General features: G+C 38.6%; 2 protein-coding genes across 2 annotated transcripts in view; both read right to left on the bottom strand.

Annotated features, from left to right (window-relative positions):
* The window catches only part of ppp3r1b (protein phosphatase 3 (formerly 2B), regulatory s1ubunit B, alpha isoform, b), a 31043-nt gene extending 24614 nt beyond the window's left edge, over nt 1-6429 (bottom strand). The window contains exon 1 of the mRNA XM_084714638.1: nt 6173-6429. Coding sequence (XP_084570764.1) covers nt 6173-6175 — 3 coding nt within the window. The 5' untranslated portion in view covers nt 6176-6429. The remainder of the gene's footprint in view (nt 1-6172) is intronic.
* Nucleotides 6430-12701: 6272 nt separating this feature from the next.
* cnrip1a (cannabinoid receptor interacting protein 1a) lies at nt 12702-18661 on the bottom strand. Its single transcript, XM_084714639.1, has 4 exons — nt 18521-18661; nt 16222-16520; nt 13844-13988; nt 12702-13671 (listed from the first exon to the last, which is right to left on the bottom strand). Exons 2-4 carry the CDS (start codon nt 16398-16400, stop codon nt 13507-13509), a joined length of 489 nt encoding a protein of 162 aa, XP_084570765.1. The 5' UTR covers nt 16401-16520; nt 18521-18661; the 3' UTR covers nt 12702-13506.
* Nucleotides 18662-18667: the final 6 nt, after the last annotated feature.

Genomic DNA, 18667 nt, shown 5'->3' on the forward strand with positions numbered 1-18667 from the left:
TGCTGTCTCTGTCAGGCTGAATTGAGGAGCTGGTTTGGAGAGCTTTCAAAAGCCCTCTAAGTCACACTGACGCTGGGTGAAAAATTATACTGGTTCTCTGTCGACTGGCACAAATCTTGTGTCCCTTACATTTATAAAAACCTGTAAAATCAACTCAGATGTTTAGGATTCATGAAGGTATTGTTGGCTAATTGTTGGTGTTCTTCATTATGCATGAGCGACAGAATGATCTGGACTGAAAATGAGGCCAACGTGTCGCCTTGATTTGCCTCGACTCATCTCTCGAGGACTTGCAGAAACTGAACCAGGCTGTTCCTTCTTACTATGATGATCCAGATCATTTAAGGTGCTCTTGAGTTTTTGACCAACTTCATTATTATACATGGAACATTTATATTCACAAAGACAGATTTTGCAGATCACCTCCTCAGATTGCACTTTTTCTATTAGAACTAAACTCTATTAAAATCACTCAGATTGATTGATATCAAAAGAGCAAAAAGCTTCTGGATTATTCTGAAACATTTTTCCCTTATTCCTCTATTTAAATATACTTTTGTTTCCCTTCTGTTTCTCATTTAATTATTTATTTTATATTTATTTTCTACTTTTACTCTGTCCATATTAGACTGTTTAACACTGCTGACTTTCTGAATACTGGGCTCCTCACTGAGATTTTCGTCTTCTAAAGTTCACCTTCCCAGGGTTCAACAATAAGGATTACCTGGGGCAGGTCAAATACCACGTCAGGCTAGTAAATCTGGCAACTCACTTGACCGACCGGGCAAATGGTAAAAAAGAATTAATCTTATTTTGCTAATAGAACCTTTTACAGTTTGAAAACGGTGAGCGAGCTGCGTGCGCATTTTGGCAACGTTAGTCTGACGGACCACAAGAATTTGTTAACGTTCTCTGAAAACACGAGCTTCCTCAGTTCAGTCAACACTTTTAATATGCTGCAGCCATAGACGCCGCTGACCGTTCTGAAACAGTCGTCATCCTGTCGGACTTCTGAACAACTTGAGTTGACCAGTGGAATATCGATTTGGATATATCGTTGACGTAACCACCAGACGTTTTGGTGATTTTGGTGCTGGTAAAATGTTTGATTCAACATTTGCAGGTTGATAAGTCGTCTGTATGACTGGGGGAGACAACTGCTTCTGTAGGCAAACTGTGTGTGCAGCTTTTCGATGACAGAAAACAGAAAATGCTATTTTCAGCCTTTCAAATGTTTGGAGTTCCTTCTTTTCTCTGTTTATTATCATATTAAACTCAATATCTTTGGGTTTTAACTGACAAAATAAGACATTTAAAGACATCACCTTAAACTCTGTAAATCTGGAATGGCCTCTTTGATTTTATAGACATGTAGCCATGAATATAATATAAATATAAGCATTTGGACAGCGGCAGGTAAAAACTGACTTCAGGCAAGTAGATTTCTGACCCACTTACCCAACTGGACTCTGACTCTTCTGAAAAGGTCATTCAACTATTTTATACTTTATAACTGTATACTTTCAACTATTTCATGCCACAAAATGTTCTGTCTTTTCCAGACATTTGATTTTATTGGTTTTAGGGCTGCACAATATGGAAAAAAAAATCACAATGGGATTATTTTGACTGAAATTGCAATTGCAATACCACAAAAGGTTAAATAAATAAATAAATAAATAAATAAATAAATAAATAAAATTGTGATAATGTAACATTTGTTTAAGTCTGTCTGAAATCTTCTTACATTTTGAGAATGAGATTCGAAGGCCTGGGCATCTATGCAGTACTACAATACTACAGTACAGTACTTATAATACTGTGCTGTCACACAAAAAGCCCAGTTCTCCAATTTGGATATTGCACTTGGCCATATTACGATTAATTTTTGTCATTAACACACTGCTATAGATCAGCAGTTTTTGTACAAAAGTCACAACAAACTTAGTCCCAGTTAAGGCCTGCAGCAATTTTTATTATTGATTAATCTTGTAAATATTTTCTCTATGAATTGGTTGGTTTAGAAAACGTCCTAATAATTTCCTAAAGACCAATGTGATGTCAGTAAATGATTCAGAGAGTTATTGTGTGGTTTGGATCTTGAACACATGCCGTCTCCAAAGTTTTGTTTTCCTCTGTCAGCTTCATTCCAGATTGAATCATTCTGTTTGTTAGTTTGAGCTGATTTGGTTTCTCTGATTGCTCTGCCAGACATGCGTCCTCCGTCCTCAGTGAGCTCAACATGCAGAGGTCTGTTCCAGCTTGTCGTCTGACACTGAGCCCGACACCTCCGGTCACAGGCGGCACGCAGGCCCGACTGCACCACATGGTGTTTCCTGATTATCTCCAGCACCGTTAGCTCCTAATCAGGGTTCAACATTAGCCAGGTCTGTTACACGGTTCATCCTGCTGTGATTATCTGCTCCACAGGTCGCCACAGTCGACACATGGATATCACAGATATCTACGGCTGAACACTTTGAAATTTTATCAAAATCACTGTATGGTCTTCTGCAATATTTAATAAAACCCAATTTTTGTTTGTAAAATGATTGTGGTGCTGCACAGAATTTAATTAATCTGTCAATCATTTTTATGATTAATTTATCAGTTGTTTGATCTATAAAATGTCAGAAAATGGTGAAACATTGATCCTGTCACAGTCTTGTCGACTGAAAAACAGGTCCAAACGTGAAAAGAGGTGGAGCGCTCCAGTTGTTTTTCTATTAGGGATCAATCTGACTACGTTATTTTTTTTTGTAATATTGATACAAATCAATATCAGGGTATTTGGTCAAAACTTTTGTTTTATTTGATTTTTTCCCTACCATCCAGCCCTAACTGAACATATCTAGATTTTAAAATGTTGGGGTCTAGATGCCGAGTCACCTTGGATTTTCTGAGATATGATGATGGTGATTTCTGCTATTTTCTAGCACTTTACATACATAATCATGATCAGCAATTATCCAACAGTGAATATACCCTCACCGGCCACTTAATTTGGTACACCATCTGATGATACTCGATTTCTGCTGCAACATTCAGATGGTCTGGTCAGAATTTGGTGTAAACAACATGAGAGCATGGATCCATCCTGCCGTGTATCAACGGTTCAGGCTGCTGCTGGTTTTGGTGTCATGGTGTGGGGGATATTTTCTTGGCACACTTTGGGCCCCTTAGTATCAACTGATCATCATTTAAACTCCACAGCCTTCCTGAGTATTATTGCTCACCATGTCCATCCCTGTATGACCACAGTGTACCATCTTCTGATGGATATTACACCATGTCACAAAGCTCAGATCATCTCAAATTGGTTTCTTGAACATGACAGTGAGTTCGCTGTTCTCCACAGTCACCAGATCTCAGTCCAATAGAGAACCTTTGGGATTTGGTGGAACAGGAGATTCACTTCATGGATGGGTGCATGGATGATATCATGTCAGTATGGACCAAAATCTCTGAGGAATGTTTCCAGCACCTTGTTGACTCCATGTCACAAAGGCAGTTATGAAGGCAAAAGGGGTCCAACCCGGTACTAGCAAGGGGTACCTAATAAAGTGGCCGGTGAGTGTAATTCTTAGTTACAGCCCTGACTTCAACACATTTATTGTTCATAAAAGGACAGATTAATATAATGAGTCATTTATCAAACAAATATTCTCTGGTTCAAGCTTCTAAAAGAGGTTTTCCTGATTTTATATCACTGCAATTAAATACTGCTGAATTTTAGGTTGTTGGTTGGAAAAAAACACACATGAACAAGATTATTTAACTATTTGTTGATGTTTTATAGACTAAATAAAAAGCCAAATGACTGATGATTAAAATAACCCTCAGCTGCAGGCGATGATGAGTTTCTCTCCAGGACCAAGTGTGGTTCTTCAGCGCCCCCAGAAAAAGACCTGACTGAAGGGAGCTATTGACTATCTGTACTACATCTGATGCCATGCAGTTAAAAACATCTTAAAAGAAGCTTGTAGGCAGAGTGTCAAGGCAGCAGGTAGTAGGCATAAGGTTTTGAACAATTTCTGTCAAGGTTGCATAATCTAGGGGGTGAAAATGTTCCAAATTAACCAGAATAGTCTTCTGCGGAGGCACAGGTGACACAGTCATTATGCCCGAGATGCAGCTACAGACGGTTTGTCTGTAACTGCACCTCAGACATCTTTACCCAGCTTTATCTGCTTGTTTTCACTTCTGTTTTTTATGTTATTTTAAATGCAATTTTAATACTTTCTTAAAGGACCAGAGTGTAGTATTTATTGGCGTCTAGCAGTGATGCGTAGGAGAACCTACGACGGCCGCAAAACCTGCAAAAACATGCAAAAGGGTGTATCTAGAGTCAGTGTTTGGTTTGTCGGTTCAGGGCTGGTTCACCTCCATTCAGTTAATTGATCGTTAATTGATTGTTAAATTAGTCTCCAACTACTTTAATAACAGATTGATCTTTTTTTTTAATGAAAAAAGGTTATTTGACATTTTATAGACCAAATAATTATAGATTGATTCATAGAGAAAATAATCAACCAAGTAATCGACTACAAAGATAATCATTAGTTGAAGCCCTAATGCTAACGTAATGAAAGCACAACAATTCCTTTTTCAGGTGATTATTCACTAATGAAAATATACTTACAAATGTTAATCCATCATTAACAGGAACAAAAAGAGAAAAGAAAGTGCCAGTTTGCCCAAATTCAGTTATGACATTATAAAAAAATGAATTAAACACTCAGTGAAGAGACTGTGCAGGAAGCTTTGTTATCCAGTAAAAGCAAAAAAAAACAAAAAAAACATAGAGGTGAAATAGATTAAATGATATAAATAAATGGGGACACAGTCATAAATGAGTAATATTATAATAATGTTAATTTCATATGTTTCAAATATGGTTTACATGTTTGTTGCTTTTCTATTTTTCAGCTCAACTACCTAGTGAACTGTAATATAGGTTGGTATTAACTAGAATTAAGGTAAAGTCTAGTTTTCCATTGGTCCGTTTCATTTTATGCCTATGTAATTTGGCAAAAAATATAAAACAGTTTGGATTAAAACGGTAACTTCTTTGTCCGTTTAGTTATTTTCAAAATAAAATTAAATAGTTATCACTAAGAGACCATAAACCGTGACCATTTGACCTGATTTTCTGAACAGGAAGTTATATATAAAGTTATCTATCTATATTAGAATTATACACGTGCTAGAAAATACGTGAGATTTTCTTTCTCTGTTTAAAGCACATAAATCACAAGACTGATGATTTTCTTTCGAGAACCAACAAATTTTAAGCTTTTATTTTGATAGAAATGTTGCAGGACTTCCGTCGTTACTTTGAACCTGACGCACCTCCAGGCAGCTAGCTAGCCTGCTAGCGAAATCCTGATAGTGTTTCTCTTCAGCTAAGCTTTGTGACCATTTTCTACCGAGCTAAATATCGACGGTACTTTAAATGTGGATGTGTGACAATGTGTCAGTTGGAAGAAGCACAAATACAACAACAGTCGACCGATACTGCCATAAACAAACTGCTACTAACGTTACGCTCATTTAAATGACCGTGTTTAGAAGGGAACCCTTGATTTGCACAACTTTCGCGAGATTTGAGTAATTATTTCTTCATTATGCACGTTCTACAAATTAATTATGATTTATAATGTGACAACGCTGCGGTTAAGATCTTGGTGTATTTGGAGAGTAAAACCATTTGGTTAACGTTAGGAAAACATCGTGGTTTTGGTCAAAATAAACACTCTCGCGACATCTCTTGCAGGTCTGGGGTTCCCTTCTAGATAGAAGCCCTTTAAATGTCAACGCTGAGCTAACGATAGGTATTTTTTACTAGGATGGCAAAGTTATGGCCCGCCCTACTCTAACGCTGATTGGCTAGTACTCGTTGCCTTCGTTGGTTTGGGTTGGTTAGGTTTGGGTATGAGGACTATGATTGGATACGGTTAGGATAAGAATATCAGGGTTGGCCAATAAGAGGCAGATTAGGGCGGGACATGCATTAGCCATCCTAGCGAAAAAATATCGCTAACGGTAGCTAGCAGCACCGAGCAGGTTAGCCTGGAGTGCTAACCGTTAGTGCAGTCGATAGAGAAGAAGCTGTTTCTACAAAATGAGGTTTGACAATACAACTAAAAAATGAGGAACAGGTTTTTCTCACCATCTTGCCGTCAGGAGGTCTCGAGCTGCAGGAAGAGTGATTTAGAGCTCCGTTAACGGGTCGATACGGTCAGACAGAGACGATGTTATGAGTTTTTTACGCTCAGACAGACACCGACCAGCGGCTGTGTGACAGCGGGGGAGAGATTCACTGCAGCGGCAGCACCGAGAGCCGCAGAGGGGGGAGAGAGAGCAGAGAGGAGCTGCTGCTGTGTGCAGAGAGGGAGAGAGAGGCTGAGCTGGTGAGGAGAGTGAAGAGGGAGAGAGGAGGAGGAGGAGGAGGAGGAGTGGAAGGTGCAAACCGAAGCTCGTCTATTGAGAAGAGCAATCCCTCTGTTTCATAACTGTAAGAGTTCACTCAGCAGAGTAGAGAGAGCTGTGGAGTCCATCTCTGCCACTGAAACAAGAATCTCCATGGTAAAACATTATTATTAGATTTAAAAAGAGAGAGAGAGAGAGAGATTTTTTAAAAAAAATCGAAATTAGTAAATTATGACTTTTTATCTCATAATATTGACTTTTTAAAATCTCAAAATTCTGATTTACCATGGGGTTTTACCATTTGCTCTTTCAGTGGCAGAAATGGGCCTCCATAGATCTCCCCCAGACAACCTGAAATAAATATTCAGATATAATCCCTTTATTCTATTTTAGTTTCAAAATCAGCTTTACTGGCATGATGCCAAACATGTTGTCAAAGCATAGTCACATTATACACAATACATATATCAATTACAAGTGAAAGCAGCCCTGTTAGAAATATACTTCATCTCAAAACCTACTGAGTAAAAGTCACCTTTTAACAGCTGATATCAATAAGAGGTTATTAATCATAGAGGTTTGTGTTTCTTCAGATCTTCAGTCTAAATTCCTCCAGACTTCCTCTCTGTTCTCCTCAGCGCTCACACTCACCTCTACAAACTACAGTCACACAAGGTCATAATTCATTGATGATTAATAATTTATATGATACAAACACGTTTCTGTTATTTTTATTTTCATTTTTTCTGTTTTGCTTTGTCTTTTTTTTTTTCAAATTTAAAGTTTATGTTTCCTTTCTTCAACAAATATCTCCATCAGATAAATCAGGTGCACTTACATGAATATATTTTTTAATGTATTTAAATCCTCAAAGGCAATTGATCAATTAATGATTAATGATTATCATCCTTATTCCAAACCTGCTGCTGCTGCTGCAGTGTTTTGTTTTTTATCCGTTTGTCTTTGTTTTCATTGGTCTGTTTGTGATCAGATCACCTGATTGGCTACAGAAATGCAGATGAAATGTTTGGATATTAATTCACTCAGTATTCTACTATGATTTTAAAAGTATCTAAGTAGATTACATAGTGTAACGCATACTTAAGTACGAGTAAAAGTACAAATTTGAAAATCTACTCATAAAAGTACTTAATTACAGTAACTTCAGTATTTGTAATTAGTTACTTCTATCCTTGTCATAAAAAAATAATAATAATAATAATCATCATCATCATCATCATCATCATCATTTTATTATTTACTCACACAACACCAGTACATTTTATTTTTATGCAGGGGTTCTGTCAGGGATTTTGGGCTTCATGAAAAGATCACACTGCTGTACACATAATATACAGTATTCTATAATATAATAGTATTTGTAATAAGACCATAACAAAAATGTTAGTTACCAACATTTTGGCGACTTAATCTTAGAAAGATAAGAAGAAAAGAAGAAAAATAATCGAATATCGACCCAAATAACCTTCAGTTGTGTGACACCAAGAAAATGACCATATTTCAGTCTGCATCAAGCTTTGATTCCAGTATTATTTTATTGTCTGTCAGTCAGACTCTCAATACTTCAAACTGTCCAGCATCCAGTACAAACCATAGTCTTTTTTATAGTATCATATTTTTTATATTATCATAATAATAATTGAAAAACAAACTGCCACAGACCCTCTGCAATAATGCCAACTAACATGTCATTCAACATTTTTATTTATTTATTTATTATTGCCAAAAACAAGACAATAAATTAACCTGTTAGTATTATTCATATTGTAAATAAAATACTCTATTTACGATGTTAAGTTAATAATTTAATATAAAAAAAGGCCCCTGTTAGTCACAGGCCCTTAGAATCATCCTAACGTTCCCCTCGATGCGGCGCCTCTGCCTCTGTGTTGCTTTTATTCAGTGTTTTGGTGCTTTGTGCACCTCGAGCCTCGAGCTGAGTGTCCTCTGGTTCCATCATACTGGAGAGAAGACGGACATCTCTACACAACTACAGGTGAGAGGAGAAACGTATCTTTGATTTGGGGTGTCCCTTTAATACATCAGCAACAGTAATCTAATGATATAATATATAATGCTTCATCACTGACGGTACTTTTACTGTGTTTTTACTTTACATTTTGCTGAAACTTTTATTTTACTTTCACTTATAATGAAGAATTTCTACTCTGTAAATGAAGTGAATACTGTACAGTAATATCGGTTCAATATACTGTTTTATTCACAAAGACACTTTATACTCCTTAGTTCAATATGTAACAAAACAGCAAGCTTCAGGCATTGAGATGTCATACTGTAACAAAAACAAACAAACAGATCATATTTGGCAAAATGAATCCAACCATGCACTGCAGGAGGAAACAGAGAAAAAAAAAAGAAGCCAGAGCTGCTGCAGCACAAACGTAACACAAAGTGAAGCTGTTCCAACCTGTGATCAGCACCGTGTGTCAACGTCTGCTGATATTCTGTATTTATCTTATTGTTAACAAATCCCATTAAAAGAACATAAATGAGCCACACTGATGCACTGGCTGACATGTTCCTTCATCACCATGAACACACACTGTAGTTTCTTTTCCTGCTGCCCCAAATACTCACTAGAGCACCGAATGTGGATTAATCCGCCACTGAAAATAGTCCCCTACAGATGCACTGTGTCCTGTTTGTTGGATGCAACAGTGAGCAGCTGATTTAGGAAATAAAAAAAATGTAATTAATTAAAACCACCTGTGTTTACTCGACTGTTTCGTATCAAACTGGCTCCTGTACAAAAAACTCTTAACCAGGACCCACAGACCGAGGCAGCTGTGATTAACACTGGATTCATGAAGCAATGAACTACATCATGTGTTGGACATCAAAATATCCTAAATCCAGTTCTATCAAATTTTGCAGTAATAAGCAATGAAACTTTAAATCTGAGGTTTTTTAAACGGAGTTTGGCTGAAATGGAAGCAAGCCAATTCATTAAAACACTGTTTTCTGTCTCAGACCACCTTGTTATTGGTGACGGTGGGTAGTCTAACAAACAGTGTAAATACTAAGATTATTTGTCTGCATGACATTAAGTGAATGAGCCATGATTGTACACAGGTATACCTCTACTTTTCCTGCTATAACAAGTCAAACAAGTTGAAATCTTTACTGTGTAAAAGGTTAAATTGATTTTTCTAATTTCCAGTGAGCCAATATGAAAAATAGCAGCACCTGAGTTTACTCTGCTGTAAACCATGTATTTATGAGGGTGTTTAAATAAAAAAAAAGAAAAAAAGATTTATGTCTTTAGTCGGAAGCAATGGTCTCTGAGCTGAGAGCCAAATACAGGAAGTCAGAACAGATTGAGAGAGTGACTTTCAGTGGTTTTGGTCTTTTCATGGGATTTGTTGAGGTTTAACACCAGCCTCACCCTTTTAAAGGAAAAATCCATCACCATCCACCCACACTGGGAGATCTCATTTTATCAGATCACAAATGTGAATTATTCTGGAACCTCTCAATTTCCAAACGCCTCTGGACACAACTGGATTGACCTACAACCAATCAGAGCAACGAAATGTGACCTACAACCAATAAGAAGAACAGAAGGCGTGATGAAGCGCTGAGTGACACATGCAGCTTGAGGTGGTTCTTGGTCCTTTTCAAGCAAGAAAAAAAATAGCGGTCTGGTTGCAAACCATAGATAGATTCTACAACTAGATAGCGAATGCAAACATGGTGCACGTTCAGTCCAGTGAGAGTTGCATAATCCAAAACATATTCCCGTCTTCAGGATTTACTTCCTGGTTATACGACCCACTGAATATGTGCAGGAGTGTTTCCCCACTCACCCGCAGCCTCCGAGTTCCTGCTCAGATCAAAGACTTCATGTTGTGATGATGTCACAGATTTTTTAATCGCTTTTTTTTTTTTTGGCTAAAGCAAAGTTTTGCAAATCTAAAAACTCCTCAGATCAAAATCTTACAATAGAAGGAGTCATGACAGTTTTACAGATGGCCTGTAGGGGGACAGCGCTTTTTGGGCTGGTGGGAAAAGTAATACCATCCTGTCTAGTTCTATTATAAGTCTATGGTGGAAACATTCTCAGATTACAGATAAAAAGAACATTAAAATCTGTATCTGAAAACATTTGTGGGAAGAAAGAGGCAAAACAGCAACACAATTTTGATTCATGTTTGTTCAGCACTTCCTCTTTTGACAGTTTGATCTGTATTTCCTGAGCCTGGTGCGTTGGGCTCGAACTTTTCAAATCTAGACCAGTGACGCTCCTCTGTCAGTCAGCGTATTGAACCCGCCCCATATTAAATAAAGGTTGTGATTGGCCCAAAGACATCCAGTACAGGTGGAAATCTGTCTGAAGGGGAGGGTGGCCAGACGTTATCTGCCGGAGCAGATGAAACATGATTCGTCTGGTTCTGACACAAATGTTTGGTAAGGTGCCCATGACCTCTGACCAGAACAGAGCAAGAGTTGGGAGCAGGGTTGCAAATTTTGTGCATTTAGAAATAAACTTAATAAACTATGCCTTTAACTATGCCTCTACTTTTCTGCCTTTGTTTCTCCTCTTCCTGACAGATTTCCACCTGTATGGTTGTTGAAGGTGCGTTTCAACATGGCAGCCCTCACTCTTTGATTTTGCAGGATTGACACCAGATTGTTTGCTGAAATAGAGAAATACACATCAGATAATTTAACAAGAACAGAAACGTAACATTCCTTTACTGCTACCTGTTTGTTTAAACAGTGTTTAAGTGTTATAGAGTGGATTTTCCCATTAAATAACACAATACATAACACAGAAGAAAGGTCAAAACTATGACAGTGATGTTCACGCTCTCATACATCGTCTCTCCTCTCTCACAGACACGTCCACACATTTAATAAATAAGGTAAAATACTTATTCCATCCACAGGTGTCTTCCATCCTGGTCTTCAGCTAACGCTGTGCTAGCTGCTGCACTTGGTCCCTCACACCTTGTGCTGCGATACATTTAGTTATCGACGGGTATTGCTCATAACTTGGAGGCTTCTTTTTTAGCTTAAAGGAACAGTCGTTGTGGTTAACACTTGTTTATTTTCTTCTCCAGAGTGAGACGAGAGGATTGACATGAATTTCAAGTCTGTGTACAGAGATACGTCCAATATTTAGCTTAGCTTAGCACAAAGACTGGAAGCAGGGGGAAACTGCTAGCCTAGCTCCATCAAAAGTGAATGAGTACATCTTCCAAAAAAACTCCCAAGTTGTCCATGTGCCATGTTTGTTCAAGTCTTAATGTTTCTCATCAATTGGTCAAGTGGTTTCATGTCATGACTGGATTCCTTTTTGTTAAGTGGTAGGAAGTGGAGACGTAGCATCCATCTTTATATACAGTCTATTCTGCAGACTATAACACAAGACAATCAGAAAGCTTTAGATTTGTTAGAAATATTTTTTTTTTCTCTTTTAATGGACCTCAGCTGTAACCGAAGCACTCTGCATGAGGTTTGATCAGATAACATTTCCTAACTCTTCTGGTGCAGTCGGTGGAAATGCTGAAGTTAAACATTGGTTTCACACAAGGCAAATATTATATCACCATAGCCAGATAGTAGACAGGAGCACAAATATACCTTTGAAGATTCAATGTGCCCGGTGTCGCAGAAAATTGAATTCTGATGCCAAAATCAATGTCTTCCACAACCTGTGTCCAGTGTGACTCTGGTATTGACTGTTGTACGGTAAAGGAAGGTGGAAGTTAATTTTGTGCATCTCTCAATTTCCTTTAGAACTGTTGAAAGACTTCTGAAGTTAACACTATTCATACCCAGCAGGTCGACACTTAGTTTGAACAAATCTGACAGCAAAGAAACATGAAGAACTAATGTTACGCTTCTGAGCTCCATCCGATAATTAGTTTGTGTATAAAATCTACAAGGTAGTCAACAAAAAATTAATTGCAAAGTGTAAAACATGTTGGACATCTGAAGATGCACAAAAACCAATAAGTCGAGGCTCTGTTCCTAAAATGGAATTACATTTGTTGAAGAGCGCATTGTGACTGGTTTAGGACTTGATATGACTTGGGAGTTGCCTGTCTTGACTTGGGACTTACAAAGCAATGACTTGGTCCAACCTCTGCAGCACAGGCCTATAGTGTTCGCCGGTCCTGGTCTGCATGTTCTAGATGTTTCTCTGCTCCGACACGCCTGATTCAAATGATCAGCTCGTCTTGAAGCCTCTGCAGAAGCCTGATAATGACCTGATCATCAGACGTGTTGGAGCAGGGAAACACCTAAAGCATGCGGGGCAGCGGCACTGGGCCCCGAGGACCAGGATTATGAAACGCTAGTGTACAGAGTGCTGAGGTCAGAAATGGTTTTGCCCTGCCTCCAGTCTTTGAGCAAAGCTCAGCTAAACACATCCTGGACGTATCTCTGTCCTGAAAACACACTGAGATCAGATTCATGTGAATCTTAGTCTCATGTGACTGTGAGTAAGATGACAAACAAGCTTCTGATTGTTCCTTTAACTCTTCACGCCGCAGCTTTAAAGCTACACTCTGCAACGTTTCATGTGGAGCTTTTATTGATGTTTGATCACTAAAAGGAAATCCACTCACACAGGAAGTGACGGATTGAAACATGAGCAAAAAACAGCCACGTGAGCGCCCCCTTCAGACAAAACTGGACTTTCTGTTCTGTCGCTTTAGTTTCCTTTGATAGAAAACATGTTAAACCAGCCGAGATGGCAAACATGAGCACACCGTTCGTGAACCTGTGTGGGATTTCTGAATGTTAGCTCACGCTTTTCAAACTATTCCCCCATGTGAAGCTGCCAAAAAGCACCACTGCCGAGTGCAGCTTTAAAACAAAAACCCCTTAAAGACCAGCATAGCAAACAGCTATTTTCTCTCCCCATTTTGATAAAACAACACAAATACCAGACCCTCGCTGACGTGACTCCTGCCTTTAAGATAAGGCTGCTGTCCTTTTATTGTGATGCTGATGTTCAAAGGTAGTCCAACTGATGTCCTCTGCTCTGTACTTGTTGTGTGGACAGCGGAGGGACGAGCCGACTCAGTTGAACGCCTCCTTGTTGATCCACATGAGGGTCCGCGTCTCGTTGGGCTTGCATTCGTACTCGATGCTGCTGAACTTGTTGCCGAACTGGCAGTGCTCCCTCTTGTAGTAATTGTAGTATTTCGCCTGCCAGACCGTCTCGAACGTCCCGGCCTTGTTGAACTGGACAGAAAGAGAATCGTCGTCAGCGACACTGCAGCGAAAATGATGATTCTGCTCTTTAATGTGACAGATCAAAAATGGCCAAAAGGCCTGCTGAGTCAGACTTCTGCACTTCTCTGAGCTGCAGCCACCTGATATCTGCTCAAAGGTCACCGTGACACTGACGTCTTACCTCCATGCTGACTTGGACGGGTTGCCGGTCTCCGCTCTTGGTGTGCGGGACGCCCTCGGTGTCGTACTGGCCATGATAAACCACCGACTCCTCGTCTCTGGACTGCTGCTCCAGAGGGAAGACGATGCCGCCGATGTTCATGTTGCTGTGAGGAAGAGGAAGGTTGTAGTTTGATGATTTATTAGGTTTTTATGTGATGGGAAACCTGCAAGACTGATGGCAGGTCAGGTGTGAACTGACCGCTGATGTTTTGTCCAGGATTTCTCCCAAATGAATCTTTATAAATTTATAAAAATGGACCTATGATCAGTTCAGACTTCAGCAAACAGTTAAGTATAAGTAGTTACTTATAAACCTTTACTTTGACATGGAAATGATCTTATCCCTGAGAAAAGTCCTGACTTGATTTAAGTGATTTTCCTGCTGGTTACGTCGGGGTGTTACAGTTTGGGATGTACTGTGCCAAAGTCTGTGGTGAACATTACATCAGGTTTATGTAAAGATATGACTGATAGTGATACATTCTTAAACCGACGTCTTTGTTTTTGTCAGTCCCCTGAATAAAACATGTCGCCTGGCTTCAGTCTCCACATCACTGTGATCTCATCTTCCAAACACTTTGTTTCTCTCTTTCGGTCCGTGGATATTCACTGTAAAAAGTTGAGAAAACTCAAAATTTCAAGTCAGCTGTCTTCACTAAAGTTTTAAGTTTCAAGTGAGATTCAAATAAACTCAAAAAAGTGTTGCTGATGTATATTCTTTTATTGATTTAATAATTTACTGTTCTTCTTAGATAAACTCTCATCTTTGAGTTTTTATCACTTACTTTGCTACTTTACTTTTGATTACTTTCCATACTTTTATTACCTCAATATAAAATATGGTGAAATCTTAAAACCATGTTTTTAGGGCTGCGACTATCCTCAATTAATTGATCAGTTGTTTGGTCCATAAAATAAAATGGTGTCAAATGTCAATCAGTGTTTCCCAAAGTCCAAGAAGACGTCCTCAAATGTCTCATTTTGTCCACAACTCAAAGATATTCAGTTTACTGTCAGAGAAGAGCAAAGAAACCAGAAAATATTCACAGTTAAGAAGCTGAAATCAGAGAATTTTGACTTTTTTAGTTCATCCAAAAATGAAAATTCAGTCATTATCTACTCACCCTCATGACTGAAGGTTTAGTTTTTTTTTTTAGTCCACAGAACTCTGTTGGAGTTTCACAGGAAAACAGTGCTGCAGAATCTCCCAAAAAATGGAAGTGAATGGTGACCAGTTTTCAAACGTAAAAAAACAAAACAAACAAACAAAAAAAAAAAACAGAAAGAAACAGAAAATGCCTCCATACTGCTCATCTGGTGTCATCCAAGTCTTCCAAAGCCCCAACATGACAAGTTGAGTAAATAAAATGTTATTTCCACCATGTTTTTAACCTGAATCTTCACTGTAGATCTTTCACATGCACACTGTCTGGACTGGGTGTGTGTGGTGTGACGGTGTGCAAACAGCATGTTTGGGAGATTCTGCAACACTGTTTTCCTGTAAAACTCCAGCAGAGTTTTGTTGACGAAAAAACTAAACCTGACCTTCAGTCAGCATGTGGGTGAAGAGATAATGACTGAATTGAATTAATTTTTGGGTGAACTATCCCTTTAAGTTAAAAGGAAACACACATTTTACAAGAGCACAAAATGCTGTACAGATCAGATTTATTATTAAATAAAGGACATTCTTTCAAGTTGTCATTTTTCTGTTAAATATGGTGATAAATATCATATTGTAGACTTATTATCAGTGTTATCGTACAGTGAGTTTTTGGTATTGTTACACAGATACTGTGCAAAAATGACAATATGGTGGCATCAGCTTACTCTGTTAGGCTATAAACAGTATGTGACCATGATATGAACTCTGAATCTTATTTAATCATTTGTTTTAATATTTTATTTCTCTTTATTATTATAATTATTTATCTTTCCGTGCATTTTATTTCTACAGACAGGTTGTTCCTGTTGTCATTGAGACAGTTTGTTCATGTGGACCCCACCCTGCTGCACACACACCTCCACCAATACAACATGTGTGTTTGTGTTAATGCAGCAGCAGACAGACACACAGACAGACGAGCCGTCCTGTCACACACACACACACACACACACACACACACATGATTTATTCATTCAGGCGGATATGTGATGCTGCAGGCCTGCAGGCGGAGGCCACACAGACTCTCATGCACGTTATTTATTTCTCTTTATGTTAAAGGACGTGTTTTTTATTTAAAGGGCTGCATGAAGGGACGCGCGCGCCCCCGCTGCAGATAAACCACCAACATTTGACCCCATAATGAAGAAAATACTGATTTAAATTCTTCTTACGTGGCCTCGACGTTTCCAGGCTTCAGCACCACCTCGATCTTGTATTTGGAGCCGGTGAGCAGCTTGATGGTCCGGCTCTGGCCGAACCGGGTCCCGTCCACCTTGAAGAAGACGGGGCCCTCGTTGGGCTGGATCCGCAGGGAGATGGAGATGTTGATGATCGGAGGGACGTCGTCCATGATCCCGGCACTTCGTCTCTTATCGGCCCCGTGAACGGAGGGAGAGGACGGCGGATGATGCGGTGATGCTGAGGAGGGACCACAGTCAAGCTGGACGGCACGGGGCTTCCGGCTGCGTTCCTTCAAAATAAAAGAGGAAGTGGAAGTGCCATATTATTTTTTCTATTAATCGATTGTCGTGAGAAAAAAAAAAATGCCCATTTTATTTCTCAAATTGCATTTTCTTTTTCCAGACCATCAGTCTAAAACTAACAAATATTATTTTTACCATTTAAAACAATCATTAATAAATAATAATAACATAATAATACATACATAAAATAAACAAATAATAACAATAATAATGAGAAGAAGAAGAAGAAGAAGAAGAAGGAAAACATTTTGAAATATGACAAAGAATTTGCATTTAAGAAGCTGGATTCAGGATCTTTTTTTTTTTCATAAATGCATCATTTTACAAAAACAGTTGAATCTTTGTAATGTTTGAAAAATGAGCCAGGAAAGTCCCAGGACAGCAGCAAAATCACTTAATGTAAATGTACAAAATGTTTTGGTACTTGACATGAGCACCACTACACTTTCTCCTTTCCGTTTTTCCCGCCCTTTCCTCCCATCTGTCTATTAACTATTCTGAAAATATGAAAAATCCCAGTATTTCAAAATCTGCAGCATTGAAATCAGTCTCTTCTCTTCATGCTGCCTGCTGGCCTCTGTTCTACACTGACAGACTTTACTGAAACGCTGAGATGAACATGTTACATTTGCCACAAGTTTTATATGGAAGCAGAGGACAGTCATTATTCTTTTAATGCTGTTATCTCAAGATCACACACAAACAAAGCTTGGTTTCTCATGATAATTCCCCAACCGTCAGAATAAATCTGGGTGTGGAAAGTGAAAGGCAGAGCTCGCCCCTCCTTTATCACCACCACTGAGTTACCCTTCGATCAAAGCCTTTAACCTCCGGTGGAGCTGCTCACTGACCAGCAGATCAGACTGTGTCTGTACTGGGCATTCACAAAGCTTCCCTGAACAAAGAGCAGCTCCGACTGATGAAACTAATAAAACTCTCAGAGCTGTGATGTTCTCTGAGAATCTGAGAGTAGATCCTGGTAAAGATAAACGTTTTTCACAAAGTCTCTCAGCCCTTAAAGGAGCTCCAGAGGTGAAAAAATTGCCAGGAGGATTTTTAACAACTTAAAGAGTTTTTTAAGCAGAGGAGAAAAATAAAAACAAGGCAAATGAATCTCACATCAAATGAAATAACACTATAATGCCAGAAATAAAATGATCATAACACTAAGATATTTGTAATGGTGCTGCAGTGATGATGACTTCAGTCTGTCACAGCCTTCATCAGCAGAGTGATCACAAACATTTACAGCATTTTCACGTCACATATTGTGATGCAGTTCATTTTATTTCCACTGGATGCTCTCAAAAAACAGCAGGCTTCCCCTCTTAGTATCAAATATTTTAAGTAACTAAAATTACTAGCAGGGTGAAAAAACAGCAAATAAATATAACAACTATCAGCGTGTGAATAAGCTGCTGAGCAGAAAGCCTGTTTTTTCAAACATTTTGTAGACTATTTTTTTAAGTCTGGCTTGCAGTTTATTCAATGATGTTAAAAGATGTTAAAGTATTCATAGTTTCACCATGTCTGAATACAAACTAAATTCTGTGGATTTACTGTCCAATCCATGCCCAGAGTGCAAAGAGTGCATTTTTTCAACCAATCACATTCTTTAAAAGCACGTGTCACACCTCGCAACAGGCTCAACCACACCTCCTCACTAGGAGAAACATTTGTGTCTCTTCCTGCTCAGATAAATCACTGTTTGGTTCAGACTCCTGGCTAGAATGTTTCAGGACAAATTCAGAGCTCTCAGAGAGTTTTCTTATGTTTGAGATTACAGCACCAGCTGTATACTGTGACTGCACTCTCAGAGAAACTTCCAGAATCAATAACAGTAAACAAAAATCAAAAAACGATTCATTTATCTCGATGATAACAGCATCAGAAAAATAACTGGAAGTGCAGCCGTTCTCAGCTTCCGTAGGTTCATGCATGAAATTAAAATAAGTTACTATAAAGTACTAAGTAAGTATTGTTTTACTTTTGTACTTCTGTTGAGTCCTGTAGCTCTGCTGTGGTTTGTCCTCCAGTTTAAAGAGACCTGAAGGATGTGAAACTAAAGTAAGAGAAACACACAACTCTACTGCCACTAAAAACAGCATCAAAAACAACAAGAAAACAAAACCTG

The sequence above is a fragment of the Lutjanus erythropterus genome, chromosome 3 (genome assembly GCF_056507025.1).
Source record: "Lutjanus erythropterus isolate fLutEry1 chromosome 3, fLutEry1.hap2, whole genome shotgun sequence".
Classification (NCBI taxonomy): Eukaryota; Metazoa; Chordata; class Actinopteri; order Lutjaniformes; family Lutjanidae; genus Lutjanus; species Lutjanus erythropterus.

Coding starts and splice junctions, on each gene's coding strand:
- cnrip1a (XM_084714639.1), bottom strand. CDS start 16,400: ATGGACGACGTCCCTCCGATCATCAACATCTCCATCTCCCTGCGGATC. Junction 13,989..16,221: donor CCTGGAAACGTCGAGGCCAC/GTAAGAAGAATT, acceptor TCTTCCTCACAG/CAACATGAACATCGGCGGCA. Junction 13,672..13,843: donor CCGTCCAAGTCAGCATGGAG/GTAAGACGTCAG, acceptor CTTTCTGTCCAG/TTCAACAAGGCCGGGACGTT.